The 24123-nt window shown below is 36.5% G+C and overlaps 1 protein-coding gene and 1 long non-coding RNA gene across 3 annotated transcripts; one reads left to right on the top strand and one right to left on the bottom strand.

Annotated features, from left to right (window-relative positions):
* Positions 1-1361: 1361 nt before the first annotated feature.
* Positions 1362-19598, bottom strand: LOC18430790 (uncharacterized). The gene is made up of 3 exons (XM_006840932.4): positions 19443-19598; positions 5545-5728; positions 1362-1771 (listed from the first exon to the last, which is right to left on the bottom strand). Exons 1-3 carry the CDS (start codon positions 19582-19584, stop codon positions 1549-1551), a joined length of 549 nt encoding a protein of 182 aa, XP_006840995.1. The 5' UTR covers positions 19585-19598; the 3' UTR covers positions 1362-1548.
* A 734-nt stretch (positions 19599-20332) lies between these two features.
* Positions 20333-23587, top strand: LOC148782763 (uncharacterized). Of its 2 annotated transcripts, none has more exons than XR_016053124.1 (2): positions 20333-20780; positions 23199-23587. It is a non-coding gene; the product is annotated as an uncharacterized LOC148782763 (long non-coding RNA). The 2 variants fall into 2 exon arrangements; XR_016053125.1 differs by lacking the exon at positions 20333-20780 and adding an exon at positions 20799-23003.
* Positions 23588-24123: the final 536 nt, after the last annotated feature.

Below are 24123 nucleotides of genomic sequence, written 5' to 3'. Positions count from 1 at the left end.
TTATCATAATAAAATCATGTTATTCCAATCATATTGTTTCAATAACTTATCATGTTGAAACCAATGTCATGTTAGAAAACATGTAATTGCATATAAGTACCAAAGGCACTTAAAAATAAGTAGGAAATAGTGTCATGACTATAAAATGGTACAAGTTATTATTTCAAAATATTTTTGGAATGGTGATAATGTTATTATTAAAAATCTTTTTGGAATGGTGTGATGATGATTTTAATTTAGTATTTTAGTAGAATTTTGTGACAAAAAAATAAGAAATGATAATTCTGCATTTTAGTACAATTTTGTGACAAAAAGAAAAGAAATGATAGTTTATAGGCACGTGCTGGTAAAATATTGGTAATGCATTTCCTATATTTCTTCCAGACATAGACAAACAATAACAATGTATTTCCCAGGTTGCATCTAAATACTACCGAAATGGTAACAATCCATTTACAAATAATGTATTATGCAGTAATGTATTACGTCAGTAATATATTTCATAGACAATGTATTTCTAAGTATCCAAACGGCCCCTTAGTTAAAATTTCAATTTTTGGCAATGACAAAAGTACCATTTATTTTGTAGTAATATTTACAAAATTACCCCACAAAAGTAACTTTTTTAAAAAAATAGATTTCAAAATTAATAAATCCACCCTTCACAACTCTCTCTATCTTGAACTTTTGTAATTTGAACGGTTGTGAAGTTTAGAATATCCTATATATATATATATATATATATAGAGAGAGAGAGAGAGAGAAAAGATCCTATCAACCTATGAACTGATAGAATAATATAAGTCCAATGACCAATATTGAAACTGGATAGATCTGACGGTCATAAGTGCATTTTGTATTTGAATTGTAATTTTTTTTTTTATAAATCTAAATCATATGAAATTTGAAACATGTGATCTTCTCATCAAGGCACACCTAATAAAAATATTAAAAACAATTGATCAAAATACCCTTAAAAATTTCAGGGGCATTTTTGTATATTTATTTTTTATGAATTATTTTTTTGATATTTTTATTGAATTCGCTTATTTTTTAATAATAAATTATCCAATTTTAAAGTGATTTAGATTAGTAAAAAAAAAATTATCCACAGTATGGAATATTTGTCTCAAGATTGGGGCAACGATACTAAAACTTTGTTAAGTATAGGATTCGAATACCGATGCTGAACGTTTATCATCCGTACTAATATGCAAGAGATGGAAAACCAGAAATAAAAAGAAAAGAAAACCAGAAACGACAGAGATATGAAAGCTTTAAACCCTGAAATCACATTCAGGTTTAATTCCATGATACGCTTCAAAACGACATAATTATTCAAACCATTCATCCGGGAAATATGAAGAAGAAATTGAGATAAAAGCCTTTGTCTGAACATAAATATTGGGGGATCTCATTTGGGAACCCATAGACATGAGTTCAAAAGCTATTACAATTTTCATAATTATTCATACAAAATGAACCATAAAGGTCCACAAATACACAGTGAGAGAGAGAAGGTCCACAAACACACACACAGAGGATGGGTTATATAGTGTGCACCTTCAAGTTCTTGTGTTTCAGAAAAGCAGTCCATTCCACCGGCTTCCGGACAGCTCCCCCATAATCAACATATTTTGGAAGCTTTTTGCCAAAAGTGAGAAACACACCGCTATTTGCCACAGCTCTAGCCACAGCAGTAGCTTGGGAATCTTCTCTCAGATTCAAACCAGCAGGTGGACTCAGTTCTCTCACCAGACGCTTCATATACCTGCGCCCACTCAAATCCAGAATGTATGAGCTTGTTTCCTTAAGGATTTAATCTCAACGATTGGTGACCACTGGTTTTCAAAGATTAACAGATTTCTGCTATGGTTAAGATTTATGGAACTATTACAAATTTCTAGGAAAGCACAAAATAATATCATTGGGAGATTGTGATGAATATACCATTGTCTTTGAAAATGGCAAATCTCACGAATGTGGGCATCCCTCTCTCTCTCTCTCTCTCTCTCAGAGACCAATAATTGTTACTCCGTTTCTAAAGAGGGGGAGGAGACTAGTTTGAGAGAGACCTCTTTCTAAAGGTTAGTTTTCCTATTTTCCACAGGGTGCATAAAACTAAGACATTCAATAACACTGACTGGTTTTTTAAATACCAATGAAGGAGATAAATAAATTTCAGGCCACCTTCATGTAGTAGAAAAAGAAAACCGATAAGTTTTGATTATCTTTTAATTGTTTATCACTTTATATTTACTAACAAAAGATCTGACAAGATTTCATTCTCAGTAAGAAGTGGGGCTCATGATCGAATCATAGTAAACGCATGAGGATAAACAGCCCCAAACTAGACTTAGCCCATAAATGTTTCTCTCACATGTGCCACTTAGTCTGACATCAAATATTTCCAGACACATCTAGTGACAAATCTATGAACTGTTGGATGGCGTGTATGACATGTCAACACACATATGGACACACCAGAAAATACCTGAAGCGTAAATTTGACATAGCAAGAAATATCAAATTATCAACATGAAACAATATTAAGACTGATGGAGATGTCCTAACACACCTTTCTGTAGAACTCGTTAAGTCATCTTTATATGGAATGAACACACTCATATTGCGAATTCTAATGACGGATTACTCAGCTAATGACACAATTGAGACAAATTCCAAAGTTCAGTTGCTCATGAATAAAGCAATAACAATAAAACTGGAGTTCGACGCATCAGTTGTGGGATCCGTAGAACCCCTATGAAATTCAGTTATCAAGAAAAATTAGAATAAGATTCAGAAGGTTTAGTGCCAATTTTTATTGGAAAAAAAAAAACACCAATTTCTTTGTGCATTTTGTTTTTTTTTTTAGTCTTGACTAATTGACTAATACATTGCTATTATTTCTTGGTTATTTGCTATCATCACACATTTAAGCTTCTTTGCTAAAATAAGTACATCCCCTTTGTAGCACATTTACCTTTTGCAATTGTATGACGACTAAAGTTGCATAAATTCCTCTCCAGAGAGAATCACTTCGTAACCATTTGGGGGTTAAGGTAAATTTATATTTCTTCCACACCCTTTATTTGTGATGCAAACCGGAGTATTCCTTCCCTTCTAGAGTCTTTATTAGCGGTGTTCCCATGGCAATATACAAAAAGCACATGTATTATAGAGATGTGCATCTGGAGTCGTATCACATTATCAATAAAACAGAAGGGGAAGTTCTATAGGATGGCTATAAGACCCGCCATACTACAGTTTCAAAAAAAAATAAAGACCAGTCATGCTTTATGGGACAAAATGTTGAACGGTCAAGAAAAAACATTATCTATAGAATGAGTGTAGTTGAGATGAGGACGTTGTAATGGATGAGTGGCAAAACAATAATGGATAGAATTCGGAATGAATACATCCCAGGGAACTTAGGGGTAGCTTCAATAAGCGACAAGATGAGGGAAAATTAGACTTAGGTGGCCATGTGCAGTGTCGACTTAGAACAACAACAGTTAGGAAGGCTGATTTGGGGCTCTAAACGGGTAAGGGGATGGCCCAATAGGATATGGATGGAAGTAGCATAGTTAAAGGATCCTTGTGGGTAGGGTGACAATCCCGCTTTGGAACCTCGATCCCAAAGTTCCTACAAGAGATCTTGTAGCGACCCCTTTTTCGATTTTGGGATCTCAGTCCCAAAAAAAGGGACCATGTTCCATCCATCAGTGGAATCCAATTCCATTTAAAAATAAATCCCTGCTCCCATCAACCATGGTCAAAGGTTTTGGTATATTAAAATCTTGGGTTCCATGTTTGTGGTTTTCGTATAGCACGAAGTTCCATAATTTGAGATTCTTAATTTGAACTAGCCATAGTCTAGAGTGACCTATTGTTATATTAAGTCCTATTGTGTAAGCCATTCCTCTTAGTTGTGAAAATATATATTTCATTTATTTATAATGTTCTATTGTTTTAGAATCTTAAATCTGATTACAGCTGTGAGATGAGAACATATGCTTTCATTTCAAACTTTAAAAAGCTTCTTTTACATCAGTTAGAGAGAGAGAGAGAGAGACAGAGAGAGTAGTTCATCTTGTCCTCTTGCCCCTTCGGAGAGCCAGCCTTTGAGAAACAATGGAAGCAAAAGAGACTACATTCGAAGAAGATGACTCTTGAGTGGCAAGATTCTAGATTGTCTGGGACTCAAAGGGAATGGTGCCTACTAAACTGGTGTCATGGTCTGACGATGTAGTGGTCATAAGAAGGACCGACTTATAGAGCTACATAATTAATTTGTTGTTATTCTGCAAAAATAGATAAATCCATTGTTAAAGGCGGGGGGGCACTTGATAAGGGATCCCTGGTAAATGGCACTTGCGGACCCCGGGGCCAATCAGCTAAGGACCTTGATTTCTATACTTTAAGAATCCCAATATTAGAACAGGAGGAACCCCATTATATGACATACTTAAACCTTGATTCCGTAACCAAGAGAACTCGTACTAGCTCTACTTACAACCTCATTGTTCATTATAGTGGAGCTTAGATCCCTGCTAGTGAAAACATCGAACCTATTGATAGTGGATCTCGCTCCCATACACCTAAGGATCTTGCTCTTTGTCCTGTTCATTGTACGGACGCCGATCCTAACCCCAAGGAGCTTCCACTATAGGGCGATTCAGTTAATCTCGCTCCCGCCTCCAACAACTATGGGAAGTAGTGAGAAGACGTGGTCAATTATGGTCTGACTGAGAGTATGTTCCTAAGAAGAGCAGAATGGCGAAACAAGATTTGTGTGGCCGACACAAATAGTTGGAATAAGGATCGGATGATGATGATGATGATATAGAACATATGCTTGTTTAATTAAAAGATTATTAATATAACTCACCATAAATTTTGAACCAGAACAAAACATTCACTATTTAGATTAGCTTCAATCTGCCAAGTCTTATATCAAATAGAGTAGTCTCACCACATTTAACATCATTTCTATTTACAAAAAAGACTCACAGGAAAGGTGGCAACAACATGGACTGCCAAAGTACATCAAAGAATAATTCTTTCCAGCATTCAATGGACCAATTGGAAAAAATCATGTTTTCTTCAGATTATAGAAACCTTTGATATGGATTGCTGAGTCCAGAACCATCACTAATGACTTGTGCACACGGGCACAGAAAATCATTTCCTTGGATAGTTTCCATACAAGAAGACTGTGATTCTCAGCAATAAATCATAATCAAAATATGCACAAACAACTGTCCCATGTATTTAATGGACATAAGACATCATAGATTCGATTATTTTCTTTTTGATAATCACAATGTCAAAGAAACGATTGTGATCAAGGTTTTCCAAATATTCAAGTTTTAATTTCTTGAAACTAGAAATATAGGGCCCAGTGAGATTTACGTTTCTCATAAGTTGCCATGTTTTCATCCAGTATATCAAAAAACATCTAAAATTGTACAGACAAAATAATTTTCATTGATTTATATGACAACAGTAATCCATATGAAATTTAATGAGAGGAAACAATACCAAGTTTTTGTGTAGCTTTCTGGAACCACAATATCCGCACCCAGGGCTTTCAACTCTTCAATTATTTCTGGACACTCAGGCTTGTCTGCAACTATGCTGAGTGTTTGGTATTTACGTTCTTTTGCCAATTCGATGATAAGCTTCCCAATGTCACTATCACCATCGTTTTGTACTAATATTCCACCTGTCAAGGAGATTGTTAAAGAAAGATATTCCCCATTTTTTCCTAATGGGAAGAGGAAAATTATTAAACAGAATGTTAAGTGACCCAGACAGTACTGCATGGAACTAGGAGGGTGTTTGCCCAAAGCATGGTTTAGGCCATTGGCTGTTCATGTAAATATCAGGGGACACAAATTCACCCCAAACAGTGGGGAAATAATCCCCCCACCTCTACGTGGTCAACCTTTGATAAAAATGCATGCAATTTTCCTTGGAGCTCCAACAAATAAATCACGACACGATGATAATAGCTGAATACTTCATCAAGTCAAAAAGATTGTTAGTGAATCCAAAGAAGTCATAAAGATATCAGGTAGTTTGGACAAATTTGCCCATTCTTGCTTCAAGCATCTATGCCACGACTACCTCTCCGCAATTTAATGTTCTTTATACTGCCACCTGTAAGCAATGTTGTATGCCATGACTACCTCTCTACAATTCAGTGCAAGATCCAACAATACTCAATTTCACCAATCCACTGGAGGGGGAATCCCACAGACCTCATACACTAGGTGCTGCGCCATCTCCAAGAAAAGATCCCCAAAAGATTTAGGCAAGGTTCCTCACTTCCATGAAACATTCAAGCCCATACTAAAGCCGACTTTTTTATGAAACAAACAATCATACACAGAAGTTCCTCTCTTCCCAAAGCCACTCCTTCCTGCTACTCCTTCCTGCTGCTGATGATTACACTCTTCCAAAAGAACCATACAGCAATGAAGAAAAGTGAGTATCATAAAGCCTTGAATTCCATGGAACTCCATTTCACTTTCCTCCTATGGTCAAATATTTGAAAAATGCTCCCAGAAATTTGTAGCACCACCCCACATCTGGCCATTATTGAGAACCATGGCATTCTAGTATAAGAACATTCCACCAAAATATGTTAACAATCTTCGTATGAGAACTAGAACATGAGCATCTGGAAGAAGATTTATATCTCTACAGCTTTCTTCCTTTAACTCCATTTGCTCAACACTCCATGTCCAAATAATCTCTCATGCTGTCCTCACTGAGAAAACCCCATTTGAGGAGTGTATTGGGATCTAACGGTTCTTATATATTGTGAGGTTTTTGTAAATTTTCTCTGTTAGGGAAAGTTGTATACAAGTCATTCTCTGGCTTTCTGCTGAATTAATATTAGTTAGTTTCACTTTGTAACTGCTGGACTGATATGGTATTAAGTCCAAGACTCAAAATCATAACCCAATAACTAAAATGGACCAACTGTATAATGATCTTTTTTTCAGTCAAATATTGATAAAGACTGTGGTATGATTTCATCACATATATTAGAGCAGAATGGTTCAGAGTATATAATGGTAGGCCAAGATTCGTGTAACGACCCCAATTAGTTGGGAAAAGGCTTTATGATGATGATTGATCAAGATTGTTATTCTCATAATTCTCAATGTGGAGCACAAGTCATCAAGAGTCTGACCAGGACTAAGATCTGGCACATTAATAATAATACACAAGGTTAAAAAAAATGCCGATCTGATCTGGATCGGGTATCAGTAGAGCTGCCCTGGATTTGCTTAAAAAAAGGGATCCGACAGATTACCTACAAGGAATCGCTTTGCTGATGTCACGGGTTTCACCTTTTTTTGCTGAATTATTGAGCATTCACAGGCTTTATCAGTGTATTATTGAGCATTTGCAAGCTTTTTCAAGCATTATAAACAATTGCATCGCAATGTAAAAATCACATAATCAATTTTCAGGCAACATTTTTTCAAAAACAATTGACAAAATTTTTTTTGCCATTCTTGCGATTTCAAGCCAAATTGGAACTATTTTGATTGATATTAGAGGGTTTCGTTCGAAATGGTGTTCTTGAGAAGATTTTGTAGCTTGTTTGTATAGTTAAGCAACTATTGTAGCTCAATTTTTCAAGAAATCGATTTTTCGGCACTGTTTCTTGAAGAACAATTCACAAGATCCATTTTTTTCGCCAAATTGTTGATTTCAATCGATTTTTGGCACTATTTTGAATGATATTAGAGGCCTTTTGAAGATAATGGTGTTCTTCAGATGATCGTGGTGCTTATTTGTGTGATCAAGCAAGGTGTGGTGGTCGATTTTTCAAGAAATCATGTTCTTCAAACGATCTCGAAAACCTTGATTTCCGATCATTATAACTCAATTCAAATCCAATTGAGGTATGCATTTTGATCCTAATTGCTCTAATTCTCAGATCCAATAGTATCATGATTTTTTATTTTGTTTTTTTTTATATATATATTTTTTGAAATGCTATGTGGTTTAAAATCCAATTTAGGGTTTTTTAAGTAATTACTTTTAAATTAACTTGCTGATTAAAATTAGGAATTTTGACAAATATATGTTCTTGATACACACAGTATAAGAATGCATTTTTTTCGATTTTCTCGTAATTATATTCAGTTCTATGTCATGAATATTCATGGGAAAAAAACTTGTATTTTTTAATTTTATCGTCAATTTTTTAATGCACTAAAATGTATGTTCTTGATATGTAATTAAAACAAGAAATATCCTTTTAGTTTAATGCATTTGATGTGAGGGACACTTTCATCCCAAATCACCAAAAAATTGTACATGGGCATGAATACATATGAACAGTAACAAGGTGTTGGGCTTAATAACAAAATTTTTGGTAGGCTGTATATGTAGAAACTTTAGTAATGGGGGTTTATGTAAGAATTTCTTAACATTTTATATTTATCAAAAGAAGCCTAAAATGACAACTATTCTAACCCATGATTGCATGCCCTTTATGGGATTTTTAAAATTGAAAGTAATAACATATATTCAATAGCTCATGTTTTGGGGTGCCTTCTGATGAAATTTTCCTCATTAAAAGGTGTTTTGTGGAATTAAACTAGGCTATTTTCCCTTGTTTATTTCAATAACGCATAAATTAGGGGGCGAATAGTAATAGAACTTCTCTCAATTTACGTTTAAGTTTAAATTCTCTTGGTTTTCTTTCCTTCTCAGGCCTCTGCTAGATTTGGGGGGTGCTTTAGAGAGGTGGGGTTGACCCTTAAAATCCAAACCCATGTTATTCTCCTTTTTATTTTCAGTCTATATTTGTTTATAGATTAAATTTATAATTAAAATATTTTGCTGAATAAAATTAGAGATTTTGACAAATATATGTGGTTCTTGTTTCTCTCAGAATAAGAATACATTTTTTTTTATTTTTTGTAATTATATTCATTTCTATGTCATGAATGTATAATTATCATGGAAAAAAAACTTGTACTTGTCAATTTTGTTGTCAATTTTTTAATGCAATAAAATGTATGCTCTTGAGGCCTAATTAAATTATTCTTGAGTGGAATATTTGTAAAAATGTGATGTTCTATGCTCACTTCATAGTATACCCTAGTTTGATTTATGCGAGAATACTTGCTTTTTTATAATAACTAACTTGGAATGCAAATTTGGAATTTATATTGATGCATGCACACTCAACTTAAAAACATACGTGATCTCCCTTTGACTCCTTTGAGCAAGCACTGGTGGTAAAAGAGTGATCTAGAACTTGAGACGGAACTCAAGATAGATCACTGGTTGTAATGAGAACATAACTTTTAAATGAAAAAATATATTATGGGTTTGATGCCCAAAGCACGGATATCATTCGACTCAAGTGACATTAATGGGTCACAAAAATTCCATGACATTTTCTCAAAAATTTAAAAAAATGGGAAAATAGTTTTCACAGTCTAATCGAACATTCAGTATGATTTTTTCTGACCATTTGCATACTCCACAATTATCATGATGTCCAATTCCAAGGATGACCCTGCATGGCAGCATGGGATCAAAGTTGATCTAAACAGAAAAGACAAAGTAATATGTAATTATTGCCAAAAAGGTCATAACTAGTAGCATAAACCGGTTCAAACAACATTTGGTAGGGGTTTGGGGGGAGGTCGCTACATGCAACAATGTACCTACCGATGTAAGGAGATAGATGGCGGCTCTCCTCAAGGCACATAAGGGTAAGAAGATAGTAAGAGAGAAGATGAATGAGGAGATCGCAAGCTTATATGTGCCATCAGGTGGGGTAGATCCAGACAAGCGATTCGACCACGACAAGGAGATGCAATGAGACCCAGCTTAAAAGAAGTGCACCAACAGGAGAGGGGGATGGATATGCACAGAGGGCCAGTCCGAGAATGTATGGAGGGCCTAGCCAGAGCATGTATGAAGGGCCTGGCCAGAGCATGTATGGATGACACGACCCAAAGATGTATGAGGGGCCCAGCCCGATCATGTATGGTGGGCCCGGCCCAAGCATTGTATGGAGGGCCTAGCAGAGGGGCACATGGTGCCGGTTCAATAGTCGAGGGGTGTGGGGCAACCTCGTCCTACGATGTAGAGAACGTTACTCCTGGCCTGTCCAACATGAGAGGAGCACACAGTCGATCGATGAGGCCAATGAGACCAATGGCTAAGGGTGATTCATTCGTCTCGAGGCATAAATCTCAACAATTGACCCTAAAAGGCATGATCAATGGTGCACGTGATTTAATAGCAAGGGGCATAGGGAAATGGTGGTATAATAGTGCGCTCCACTTCAATGCAGCCAATAGCCCATTTCACTCATCTATGATCGCTGAAATCGGAAAGCAAGACCTGGGGTGAAGCCTCCTACAACATATGAGCTAGTGGGGCAGTCTTGGATACAGAGGTAGAATATACTAAGAAATGGATTGTGGATCTTAAGGATAGTTGGCAAAGTACGGGTGTCACCATCATGAGTGACAATTGGTTGGACAAAGTCAATCAAAGAGACTGCATAAAATTTCTGGTTTATTGCCCATGTGGTACGACCTTCTTGTCCAGTAGAGATGTCTCTACGGTGACAACGAAAGTGAAATTCATTGCGCAACCATTGGAAAGATAGTCGAGGACATGGGCGAGAAGCATGTGGCCCAGGTTGTTACAGATAACGCCAACGCTTGTGTTTCAGCGGAGTCAAAATTGATGGGAAAAAAAAGAATTTGGTAAATGGACCCTATGTGCTGCCCATTGTATTGATCTCATATTAGAGGAAATTGGCAAGCTCAAGACTGTGAAGGAGACTCTTGCACCAGCAATGTTAATCACAAAATTTATCTACAACCACTCCAGGATCCTTTATTTGCTGAGACAGTATATCGACAGGGAGTTAGTCAAACCCACTATCACCCGCTTCGCAACGGACTACCTGACCATGAACTCTATTGTACAATTGCAAAGCTGTATTGAAGAGGATGTTCACTAGTGAGGAGTGGACACATGACAAACTTGCAAAGTCCCGTGAGGGACGAAATGTTGAAACTATAATCTTTCTGGACCAGGTGTGCCCACATCGATTTTGCAAGTGCTCCTTTATTAACACTATTAAGAATGGTGGATGGTGACAAAAATCCATCATGGGAATCCTCTATGAAGGGATAGAGAGGGCGAAGAGATCTATTAAGGAAAAGTATAGTTTTTCCCCCGCAGTAGTAGAAATCATAAAACGAAGGTGGAAAAATCAATTTGGGCCACTCGATCCACTATGCAGGTGAAATGTCTATTTATATGTTCGAAAGTTTAGATTAAAATATTACATCGATGTCAATTTACATGGTTTCTCCATCTTTGTATTATATTGGTTTCTACTGCAACCCCAGTTGTTTATAAGTTGTGCCTAGTATTCCTGCCCATGTCATCGAGGGGGTGAAATATTAGCTATGTGGCCTTTCAAGGCCTTAAAGCCAATAGTCTTTCTCTCAGTGAGAGTAAGAGAGAGAGATTGACTCTGGGTGCTTGGCTCACTGGGGCCGAGATTCATATACCCGAGTACTTGAGGCAATGAATGTTTGCGTTTTGATAGTGTAATCTCTCGAGGAAGTGTGAGGTCACCTCCAAGTCAGGGCTACATTGATTAGGATGCCTCATGGTTGCGATGGTTGGTCAAGCCTAGGAGAACAAAATGAGTACAATAGAACTCGAGTAATTTCAGAATATACTATCGACCATGTATAGAATGGTCAAGACTTATGGGACATGAGTCTGTACCCTGACACGAGACCACTTAATGACATGTGCACTTACAGTCACATGGGATGCCACTCTTCTATAGTATAATCTGACTTAAAAGAGCCAGTGCACATGTGCCTTGAGAGGACCCCTGTATTAGGGAAATAGTATGTTCTATAGGAATGCACCTGTAACCCATCCAGAAGGCGATGATAAAAATCTTTGGTTGGGTGACTTTGATGTGGCCAATTATGTCTCTGTTGTAGACTGTGGAACATATGACCATTGGGTCAGCTTTAGATAACGGTGGACCATCATTCAGGACTAGCCCAATGGAGTACTCTGATAACTAGTGTTAAGCCTAGAGATCTCATTTACCTTTGGTCTATCTATTTTATTTTGATGAGAAGTCATTTAGAGAATATTTGGGAATTTTCAGAATTTTTAAAACACCGAAGTAAGCCTTTTAAATTTGCCTTAAATTCCACTCTAGAAAATCCCATAGGGATGCCATGTGGCACTCGAGTCGCCATAAGGTGGCCACGTGACAACCCCATGCCCCACCATGCTGTTTGATGTCACCTTTTACTAAAATGAACATGCCCTTGTCCATAAATTGATCTAATGATTTTATTAAAAATCATAGGCATTTAAGGAATCTCTACAATGGACTTAACTGGTATTTTTCTATGGCACAAAGGACCAAAGTGTAAAAGGGCTGAACCTAGGGTTTTAAGAGGTGATAACAATGTCAAATCTCATCCCTACATCTTGGTGATTGGATAGGGCTGAGTGGTTAGGATTATGGCCTCTTATGTGCCATAAATAAGGAGCGCCAAAAGCTACGATCACTTCACATCAAATCACTTAATATAAATATCTCGCATTAGGTTGGATCAAACCCTAACTTGAGAACTTCAATTTTAAACCTTAGTTTCATTGATTTTGGAGCTAAAATTTAATGGTATAATCCATACCTTGATCATGTGTTGAGCAGATTGAGTATACTTCAACTATACCTTGTTTTCTATAGCCTTTTTCTATCAGAATTTTCTTCGAATATTAGTTTGAGTATGCATCAGATCAGTGAGCATATTTTACATATTTGAGAAACAAAACTGGGGATCATGATTACCATTTCGTGTAGAGAAAAGTTTTGTGTTTCCATGGTCCACAATGTGTAATGTAGATTGAATTGCCTTCATCTACATCTTGATTTCTATGGTTTTTCTCTACCCTAGTTTTTTGAGCATCTTAATGAGTTTTATATCAGATCAGTGAGTTCTTTATCATATTTGAGAATCAAAAACAGAGGATACGTGATTACCTTTGTTCTTGAGAAAAGTTTGATGTTCCCATGCTCCATATTGTGTAGTTTGTTCATAGTTTAACCCGTTTGTGTAGGATCTCTCTCAACCTTTTGAACTATGATCTCAAACATATGTCTCTCTCTAATTGAACCTTCTTAAGTGGTATAAAAGTGATTATACGTTTCCTAAAGTGAAGTGATCTCCTTGATTGTTAAAACCTTCCATGCTCTAGTCTATGGGACAAAATTAAGTCCTTAAAACGTCTGATTCGTGACCCATGCACAAAGGGTTCGACCTATGGTTCCCAAATGATTGCTTGCATGTTTATTTGTTATAATTTACAGTTATTTAATGATTTGTGCTATGGAGGAGTTGAGCATGTCATATGTGGAATATGTTTGTTCGTATGTCAATGTAGTCTCTGATTTTATTCCATGTTGAATTATTGGCCACATACAATGCAAGTTGAATTTATATTTGGCTCCTCATGATCAAGTCTACTATGCATATGAAATCTTGTGGTTTCGATGAGGATGAAGTTTGGACATGAAGTGATGATGTAATTCCTAAGTGATAAGAAAATTTTGAGTAAGTATGTTGTGTAGTGTTTTAAACAAGTATTTAAGTATTTAAGCAATGTATTGTATTTGGTTGTGTTTCGAGTTTGGGACATAAAAAGGGACCAATTAGGGACATAAAAAGGGACCAATTAGAGTTGCAATTTTTATTTTAAAATTTGTATAAGACAAGCTTAGTGGCTGAAATTTGCGTATTATTGTCTTCTTTCATGACAGATTTATCTATTATAGTATCATGGTTTCACAATAATAAAACAATTTCAAATTGAGTTGCTAGTTACTTGGTCTTATAACATGAAAAATATTATCGAGAGGTTGGAGAGGAACAGTAGATCCCAATTAGAGGCACTGAGTGAGGTAACATTTAACAATTGTTGTAGCCTATAAAAATTCCATTAACCTGATGGACCTAACACATAATTAAAGCACTAAAGCATAATGCCTTGCACAGATGTCTATGTATAGGGACGCAGAAGGCTTGTTTGTAAGAAAACTTGCGATGGCTTCTTGAACTACAATGGATCTAGGTAATCTAGTATGCAATTACGTCTTCTTTTACACTATTTTCTTTATAAAATATTTCGCCTCTTTCTTACAACATACTTTACATCTTATTTCAAGTGAATGGTGGGAGTGTCATGGTGGAGATGCACCTCACTTAAAGAGGATCGCAATCAAGGAGCTCCCCCAGACATGTTCAACTACTGGATGTGAGTGGAGCTGGAGTACCTTCCAGGGGATACACACCCCAAGAAGAAATCAGCTGACTTCCGACAGGCTTCATAAGCTTGTCTTTACTCATTACAATTCAAAGCTCCGACAATGACATTTGGAAAGGAAGATTGAGAATTACATCCCGATTGACTTGGATGCGATATTTTATTGCATATATAGCCGAACAGTGGTTGGTGGAGGAAGAACCTCGAGTGTTGGGCAAAAGAGCGTTCCTCGAGGCAATCGGTGAATAGTGTGAAAAACAAGATGTTCATGAGCAGAGAGGAGGGAGAGTAGAAGCAGGTTCCCGACTAACATTTGGGCAATTTGTTGGGGATGTAAGCGGTGTTGCACGTGTTTAAGGAGAGGAATGGACTAGGGGAGAAAACAAGAGAAATTATGATTCTGAGGCAACCTTATCCCACCCAAGATATACGTAACTCGAGATCAAGCAGCAAGAGGATGGGGACAGGCAAGAATATGAGGGTGAGCAAGAGAGTGGGTGCTATTAGGAACGCTGGAAAAGCCCTGGGGACTTCCAGCAAGGAGAGCTACAGTTCTCCAACCATGAGGGATATTGGTATAGTTAGGTTGGCACCGACGATTCTGAGGCGTACATGAATCGACTCAATGAATTGTCGAGAGAATTCAATGAGATGCATCAGCGCGATGACATGCAAGAACAAAACTGCCTTTCGTTTTGGTAGTAGGTTGTTTTTTTGCTGTTATATGCCCCATTTTGGACTTTGTATTTATATCCTTGATTATTATAAGCTCTTTTTTTTAGTCATATGCATGAATGGTTAATAGATATCTAGACAGGAAAACAACATCTCAGTATTCACTTACTTTTACAAAGTACTGAAAGTACATAATGCACCACTCCTAATTTCTTTTAGAAACTAAAAGAACACCATTTTTAAAGGTTTATAGTGATTATTTGAAAAAAAAATTGGGGCAAAAACTTGCCGATTCAGCCGATTCTCCAATCCGACACATCGATCCACCGATCTGACACGGGTTTTGCTGAACAATCCGGGTCACCGATCCATTTTTTAAACCTTGATAATACCTGGCACTACAAGCCTATGTAATATAAGTGATTTAATTTCACCCAACTAAAAGAGTTCAAGGACACCCAACCTTGACCTAGTTTATGTTAAATGTGTTATTTTTTTTTAGGAATAGTTTATGTTAAGTTTGTTAAGATACATTTTTATGTAAGATACATTTTTATGTAATCATGTGTATTTCATGTATTTCATTTACATACTTAGTCTGGTAGTTCATGTGTTGTGTTGTCATGGCCTCAGTCATTTGTGTGTGTCTGTGTATAGGAATATTTTTTTTTTTGAAGTTTTTTTTTTTTTTAAGGGAGGTGGGTTTGTGTATTGGATTAATCCCTCTTTTTCATAAATGAGAATTTTGCACAAGTTTATCTGATTCTAACATGGTATCCAAGATATATGAATCCAAAACTCACATATGTCTAGAATAAATAACTATGTGTCCATCAGTAATTCAATACTCTATGGAGAATCAGTATTTGCCGTCAGATAAAAAATCTTACTTCTTGATTTGAAACCCTAGATCTATGATCAGCATTAGAAAGTTCAATTCTGCACCAGCAACATTGAAGCTGTACTGTAGAGGCACTGTTGCAGTTCATATAAACCTTGTGGATCACCTGAAACCTAAAGCTCTTTTTAAGGTCTTTATTCAGTCTTTGCTCTCTAGTCCATTGATATTAAGCTCTGGAACTTCTTTTTTTTAATATTTGTTCCTCAAATATTTAGGTTTCGTCAACCGACGCAGACTTTCTCATATATTTACAATTATTGATCAATTCTTTCCAGGGCATCAATTAAGTTTGTTTTGCATCTCTCTTAGTCTCTATTGCTTTTGAAACATGAAACCATCTTAAGTTCCTATCATTAAACCGAACAGAAAGAATCTTGAGCAGTTATACCATCAGATAATTCTAGGTACACCATTCTCGTTTGCAGGGTCCTCAATATCTATCGCCTTGCCTCACTTCAGTGAGTTCTCCAAGCACTTTCAGACCAACTCTTGTTGCATATATCTAGTGCATTAGCCAGTACTTTTCAGCTTGTGTGGTCCCTTAAATCCTGTTCCACCAATCATATGACTGGGAACTGGCAATGGCTAATTACTTTCCTTTTTTGTTCCTTTTGAAGAACTTTGGTCCCTCTACACTACTAATGCTTGTAAACTCAGTAATAGCAGAGTAGACTCAGTTCATTTGTTTAAGATGTCCAATGTATTGTTTGTTCCTCTGTGTACCTTGACTTTCTCATATTTACTATTATAGATCAATTCTTTCCATGGCATCAATTAAGTCCATTTCGCATCTCTCTTAATCTCTTTTGCTTTTGAAACATGAAATCATCTTAAATTGCTACCATTAAAACAAATGGGAAGAATCTTGACCAGCTATACCATAAGATAGTTCCAGGCACCATCCTCGACTGCAGGGCCCTCAGCATCTATTGCCTCTAGGTCTCTATCACGAGGCAGTTCAGTGAGTTCTCCGAGCACTTTCAGGCCCACCCTCCTCACATATACCTAGTGCAGTATCCAGTACTTTTCAGCTTGTGTGGCCCCTTAAATCTTGTGCAATCAATCATATGACCGGGAAATGGGAATGGCTAATTAGTTTCCTCTTTTGTTCCTTTTGAAGAAATTTGGTACCTCTAAAAGAGCTAGAGAGAATGAGGGAGAAAAACTCCCAATGTAAATTCTATTTTATAGTACTACAATAAGTAGGATCCCCTGTTAACATGGTGGGTGGTAAGAGCAAACTAGGACTTCTAAGAAACTGTCACCAGTAGATTTTCCAAAGGGAGAGAATGCTAGGATTTTGATTCAAAACTAAGAACCACCTAAAAGCTGCACAAATGAAGAAGAAGACAATTAAGGACAAGAGTCACACAGATATTTATCTTCTTTTGCATTTGGATAGTCTTCTAGGGTGAGAGATTATTAAGAGGCTTGCAAATGTATAATGTTTGTTTCTTTTTAAATTATGGGGATACTTTGTGAGCCCAATGTTTTTTGTTGTCTAGTTGAAATCTCCGACATGGTTCCATGTCCCATTGCCGTAAAAAGGGTTGTAACCCAGTGCTGGTCCCTCCTAAGCAGCGTCCCGAGAGGGGTGGGCTGGAAACGGTCCTAACATTTGGCTAATGCACAAAGTGGCCACTCTTAGGACTCAAACCTGTGCTCTTGCGCTGGCTACTCGAGCCTTTTACCGTCACACCAAGTAACGGACCCTTGTTCCATGTCCCATTGCCATATCCAATAAAAGGGGTCCATAATTTGACATAGGCTTGGGAATTTTACCAGCTAAAGACAAGAAACCTAAAACTCCCCATTCTCACCAACTCCTAATTATTGGACCATGTAAAAGAAAGACACTCCAAATCAAACGTTACTTAATCCATCACTATCAATGAAGTTTTTAAAGTTCTGCATGGTTGAAGCCATCATATGAGTAGCAAACCATAAGATACCCCTATTCTTCTCTAAAGAGAACCTAAAACCATTAAAGTCACCACGTTAAACCAATTACTTTCCAAAAACAATCCTTTCTTTTGCCTAAAATTCCATATGCACCAATTGTAGACACTCAATGTTCCCCCAACTCCTTTGCTTGTTTGTTTTTCTTTTCTTTTTTTTTTGGATAAAGCTCCTTCTACTCCTTTAATTTAACTAATAGAAAGGAAGTTCATAAATCATATGTATAATTTTATGCTTTCCTCCACATCAGGATCAAATAGTACATAAAATGCCATATCGAATAACATCAGCCTCCGGTGCAATGATAAGATGTCCAATTTGCATGAAGGAGATCAAGGTTTCAATATTAAACATGTCCCCATAAAAACAAAAACTTGACACCCTTTTTTGTGGGTTCAAGCCCATAACTCAACTCAAAGAAGCTTTTCGTCGCGACCTTGAGGTTGGGGAGTCAACCCAGCTTCCCTACCATGACAAAAAGAGAAGTTCAAATGAATATTTTGATGCCCTGTTAATGGCTAGAATGGAATCCAAATTTTTATCTCTTGAACCATCACAACATCGGTTACCCTTCCTGATCTATTATCTCAAATCCCAAATGTTCCATTGTCCGGTCTTGTTTCTCTATGATGTGAAATCAACTACCCTCTACTAGGTCCCCCACATTCTACGCTCTAGGATCCACGGGCTAGCTCTCCTCATTAAAGAATCTTAACTTTAAGATATATATGATAGGTTCTGATAAACTATATAGCAGCTATACGATAGTTATTGTCATAAGTACACATGTACCTGCTCTGATATAGATCAAAACTACAACTTGTTCTCCTTGATTGCTAAATAATTTTCTTGAAATTCTATGGACTTTTTCAAGAAACTATAACGTAAATCTCAGTCCATCATTGGTGAAAGAAGTATTTCTGGTAGTTAATATTTCTTCAAAAAAAAATAAGTATTTCTGATTGAAGAAACCATAAAATAAGAGTTAGATAAGACCATGTCAAAGCAGAAAGCAGCACATATGCATTAATTCAACCTATTCAATTGCTACGTATAAGAAGCATTGTAAAAAACCATCAAAAGAACAGATTTGACCAGAGAGAGAAGTCATTCGATGAGTATAAAAAATTCCTTTTTTGACAATGTCCGGATTACGAGTCCTTAAGATTGTTTTCCAGACAGACATTCACAGAGGACATGTAGAGAGAAAGAGGGGGAGAGCGAGAGAACAAAAATTAAGAAAGAAAAAAAAAACCCAAATTGCTCAAGAATAACTGTGGTACAGAGTTAAACTGATCCACAAACTCCCACAGGGGCTGAAGAGAGAGAGAGAGATTTCCTTTGTAGAAAATAAAGTGCCAAGAAAACACACATCCCTAGTTTCACACAGAACCAAAAGGAGTCGATCAAAATAAGAAGCCAAGAATCATCACGAAATCCACAATTTCTGATCAGTTCTATAAGTATTTCCAGGTACACTAACGGCCCATCTCATGCGATGTTGCTTCAGTGATGAAGATAAACAAAATACCTGGTTTTAGAGAGAGAGTGTCGAGAATGGATTCCACTTTCTTCCTCAGATCAGATGCAGCCGATGCTGAAGAACATCGGATTGCATTGTGGATGCAAGGGTTTTGACGACCAGTTGCAAGGGACCTACTAATTGCCTGCATTTTCTCCCTCTAACGCACCTCCTCAGCGTTCCTTTTCGACTTTTGTTTCTCAATTCTCACTCGCCTGCAAGCACTGTCACTCTCTCTCTCTTTGGGGAATCTCTCGTAATCTTGGAGGCCAATTTGCGAGGCGGTTGTGATTCCGTCCCGGTCAAGGCCCGATTTATATTATGGTTGGACCTGAACCGCTCTTCTACGCGTAAATGTATTTTTTATAGTGGGACTCGAAAAAATATTACGAGATGCAGACCGATCAGAATTCGGGTCTAAAATTGGACCCAGGCCCAACCCGTTGGGTTTAATTTTTGAACCCATATCTCGACCCGGATCGGTTCTACCTCTAAACCCCGGGTTGGGTCTGAAACTATTACCACACTTTGTCAGGAGAAGCATATAGCACAAGATTGACTTGGTAAGAGTTTTTTATATATAATTTTGGAAACTACCTAAAACTTAGTGGATTGGTTATTTTAAAAGAAAATTTTGAATTTTGAGTTTTCTAATATTGTAATCTCACCATTCAATTCAATCTTGGGGCATTTTTCCGTTCAAGCTCATAAAGAATGATATTTAAAAATTATTTTTATTAAATATATTTCTCGGGTTGAAGTGGTTGCATCCGGTCCTCAAAAATACTTCTAGATTAGGTTTTGTACAAGAGAATGAAAGGATAAAATGCTCCCTCGAGAGCGTAGAATCTTTTGGCAATGTTTTAAATTCTCTAATTCTAGGGTCTTTTTTATGTACTGACATTATTTAGGGGGTCAATTATCAAATGGGTTCATGTTTGTTTAAAATTACAATAAGCACCAACCAAACAACTGACATGTACGATTTATAAGTTTCAACGAAAAACGTTGTTCGGTGTTAGATTTACCGATCAACTAGTTGTGCTTTTAAGTTTTAAGTTTGTTGTTCAATGTTCGAAATATCGGGCAAGGGATTTTTACTTTTGAATATTAAAAATCGATGGCCGGTGTTCAAAATACCGTATAAGTCATGGGCTCCTTTTAAGCAAAAAGAACCCCATTTTGCTGCTCTATCGGACAGCTCTGCTCAGTAGGTTCTTCTCTCTCGCACTCTCTTTGCTTAGCCTAAGCCCAAGCCCAAGCCCAAGCCCAAGCCCAAGCCGGCACTTTTCTCACTCAATCTTTGGTCAAGCCGAAGCCCAACCTGCTCAACCACAATCAAATCAGGTATATCTCATAAAAAAAAAAATTTATAGAAAATTAAATTTGGGGGATTAGGGTTTTGGGGATAAAATAGCCCCAAAATACATGAAATTTATTAGTAGAGTTTTTGGTTCTCTTATAAATGTTCGTATTTCTATTTGATTGTGATTGAAAATGAGATTTGCGTGATTAGGATTTTGGGGATAAAATAACCCCAAAACGTGTATTGAATGTTCATTTTTATTTTTTCTAAACACCCAATCTTTTTTTTTTGTTAATTTACCATGGGATATTTATGTATCTATAAAGCCGATTCACATGTTCTCATGTACTTATTTCGCATCCATCTTGAGTTTGAATGTTTTTCTCTTCCTTTTTTTTTTTCGAGCTTGTTTATTTAGATTTCCATGTATGATGATTATAGTATACGCTTTCTTTTCTTTTTTTTTCTTTTTTTTTCTTTTTTTTTCTTTTTTTGAGCTTGTTCATTTTCCATGTGGTATCTCTGTGCACCACAACTTGTGGATTGCCATCTTTTCTCATTCTTTTTGTGTATTTACATTTTGTTCTCTTTCAATATAAGTTAATCTTTTCACCAAAAAAAAAAAAAAAAGTGTACTTCCCTTTTTACAAGTTTTCTAAGAGCTGAACTGCGATTTGTCAGAGTGATATCTGGCTCAAATTCTAGTAAATGATAATGAATAAATCATATTTCCACAAGAAAAAAAGAAAAGTAAAGAAACTCATGTATACATCATGTGGTTGTTCCTTTGTCATATCATTTTTATGTTCAATTTGTTGTTTAAAAGCCCGATGTTTGTTATGAGTGTGTGAAGATGCAATCTCCATCTCTATGTATCGTATATGTGCATATATGTGTTTAAGTGGTGAGTGGTTACTGGTTAATATCTACCTTCTTAATATGCTTTTTTTGCTATGATATCCACAACTACTCATTCTTTTTATCTTTACAAAGTTCCATTTTTTTTGTGGGTTGCATGCCATAAGTTTTTCATTTTAAATTCTTTAGCATACCGTTTATATATATTGACTACCATTTTACAGACCTTTTCTTTCTCCATATAGCCTTCAAGATGTTGCATGTATTTTGTCATCCTGATTTCAATTGTAGTAATAACAAACTGAATAGAACTATTCTTTTTTACTATTTAGATCTTATTGAAATACGTGCCTTCTTTTAGACCATATCCCTTTACTATGAATCGTGCTTTATAATTTTCTCCGCCTTCATCATTGCACCCCTTCTTTGATCGCCAAAATAACTATATATTGAAAATAACCATATGTTGAATAATTGAGTTTCATGACTGGTTATTTGTACTTTGAATTTTTGTTTCTATTTATATATTGTGATGATTTTGAGTTAAGGTGAAATTGGTGCACATAAGCGTGTATGTCATTTATTTTAGCATGCTTGTTACCAACACATCATGACATGCATTTCAAAGTTTATTGGCACATGAAGATGACTTCTTGTACATGAAAGATGATCATGCTTGGACATTAGCTACAATCGGCCTGGAGAGAAAGAAGATTTATATTGATGAGGGTTTTAGTATCATTAGACATTGGCCCCTTACAGCTGAGCAAGAAGATTAAAGTTTGAAGGATGGGGCTATGGCCTCTTGTTCAGTATGCTAACATGGAGGGGCACCGCGACAAATTGACCATCCTCTTATGGAGGCAGTGACATAGAGATGGCACCCAGAGACGAAGTCATTGCACTGTCTGTGATGTGTTGATGAGATGATGCCAACCTTATATGATGTATGGCATAATTTATGGATCAGAGTCATAGGTGAGCCGGTATTAATAGGGAGATGCAAACCATATAGGATATAGCTGTTACGATGGTTGGGAGACCTTCTGCCAAACGATTTTAAACTTCGTTATTCATCAAACTTCACTTGATTGAGAGAAACTTTTGGGAATCTACCAGAAAATCCCACATGAGTACAAATAGAACTATACACTAGGGGTATATTTAGTAGGCAGCACCATTTTTTCCCCTTCGAAAGGTAATGAGGTCTCTATTAGGTATTTGACCTTAATTAAGGATTTTGATATTGCGGGCCAATACTTATGAGGGGCCGCAACCCTTGCCTATCTTTTTAGGCCCCTCAAGAAGTTCGTAACTATTAAAATAAAAAGGGAAGGCAAGATTTGTTGCGTGATGGTTAGTCGGCACCCGATTCTCCCCTCTCTGGGTGTGCGACATTACTTCAGGTAAACTCATTTTGTTTTGCTAATTATTCTTGATATGTCTCAAAGTCATTAATTTGTAGGTTTCATACATTTTTTTCAACTATATTTTATGTATATGTAATTATTGTATGTATGTTGGCTAGTTATGGGTAATTGTGGTGTTTCCGTTGACCAAAGTAGACCATTTGATTGGAATTGTTGACAATGGGCTCGCAGACGAAAGATCGATATTTTAGGGAGATCAGGCGAAAGTTGATGTTGTCTAAAGGCGAGTTTGTTGAGGAAGAATAAGAGTTCAGTGATAACTCTAAACAAAAGCATGTCTCAACTGCTGAGCCACATCTGCAAATGCACCATGCAAGAACTCCAAGAGGACGATCCGCACGGCCTCTTGAATGATGAGAGAGTGGGTCCCACTATACCAACCACTGGGAAAAGGATATGCTCCCAGAAGAGGACGTTGATTTTATATTGTAAAATTTCAATGTAATTTGGGATACTTTTGATAAGATCAATGTAAATTTTTGGGTTACAATTTCGATGTAAACTTGGCTTTGAATGGATTTTTTTTTGTTGCAATATATACTTTTGATGTGAATGGGATTGATGTAACTGTTTGCAGGTTATTGAGTGGCATACTTTGAAAAAATTGAACTTGGGGAAACAAGTTATTTGGATGTTAATTTTGTTTACAGGTTATTTAGGTATTAATTTTGTTGTGAGTGAATAATCGACGATAATGGTTTCAAAAAATTATCTCTGAGTGCATAATATTTGAGTTAGAATAGGGGTTTCAAAAATTTTGAAACTAGAACAAATTGAAATGTAAAAAGGTCCAGAAAGTTATTCGGAATTTTAAACACCAGACAACATTTTGGAATGAAATTGCCTTGTGGCCGTCCTGTATTTGAAATACTGGAATGCTTTCTGGAATGAGGAATTGTGTTATGGATGTCCGGTATTTGGAAAACTAGACAACTTTCTAGAACCAAAATGGCCTTGTTTTCAGAAGTTTGTCAGGTGTTTTAAATATCGAACAACAACAAGGCATTTTTCTTTCCAGAAAGTTGTCCGGTGTTCCAAAAACCAGACAACATTCTAGAATGGATATCGTCTTGTTGTTGCCCGGTATTTTGAATAT

Source organism: Amborella trichopoda, chromosome 3, assembly GCF_054954075.1.
Source record: "Amborella trichopoda isolate Santa Cruz 75 chromosome 3, AtrichopodaSantaCruz75HAP2 v2.0, whole genome shotgun sequence".
NCBI lineage: Eukaryota > Viridiplantae > Streptophyta > Magnoliopsida > Amborellales > Amborellaceae > Amborella > Amborella trichopoda.
Note: the sequence above shows the minus strand (reverse complement) of the source record. Positions and strands in the feature narration are given on the sequence as shown.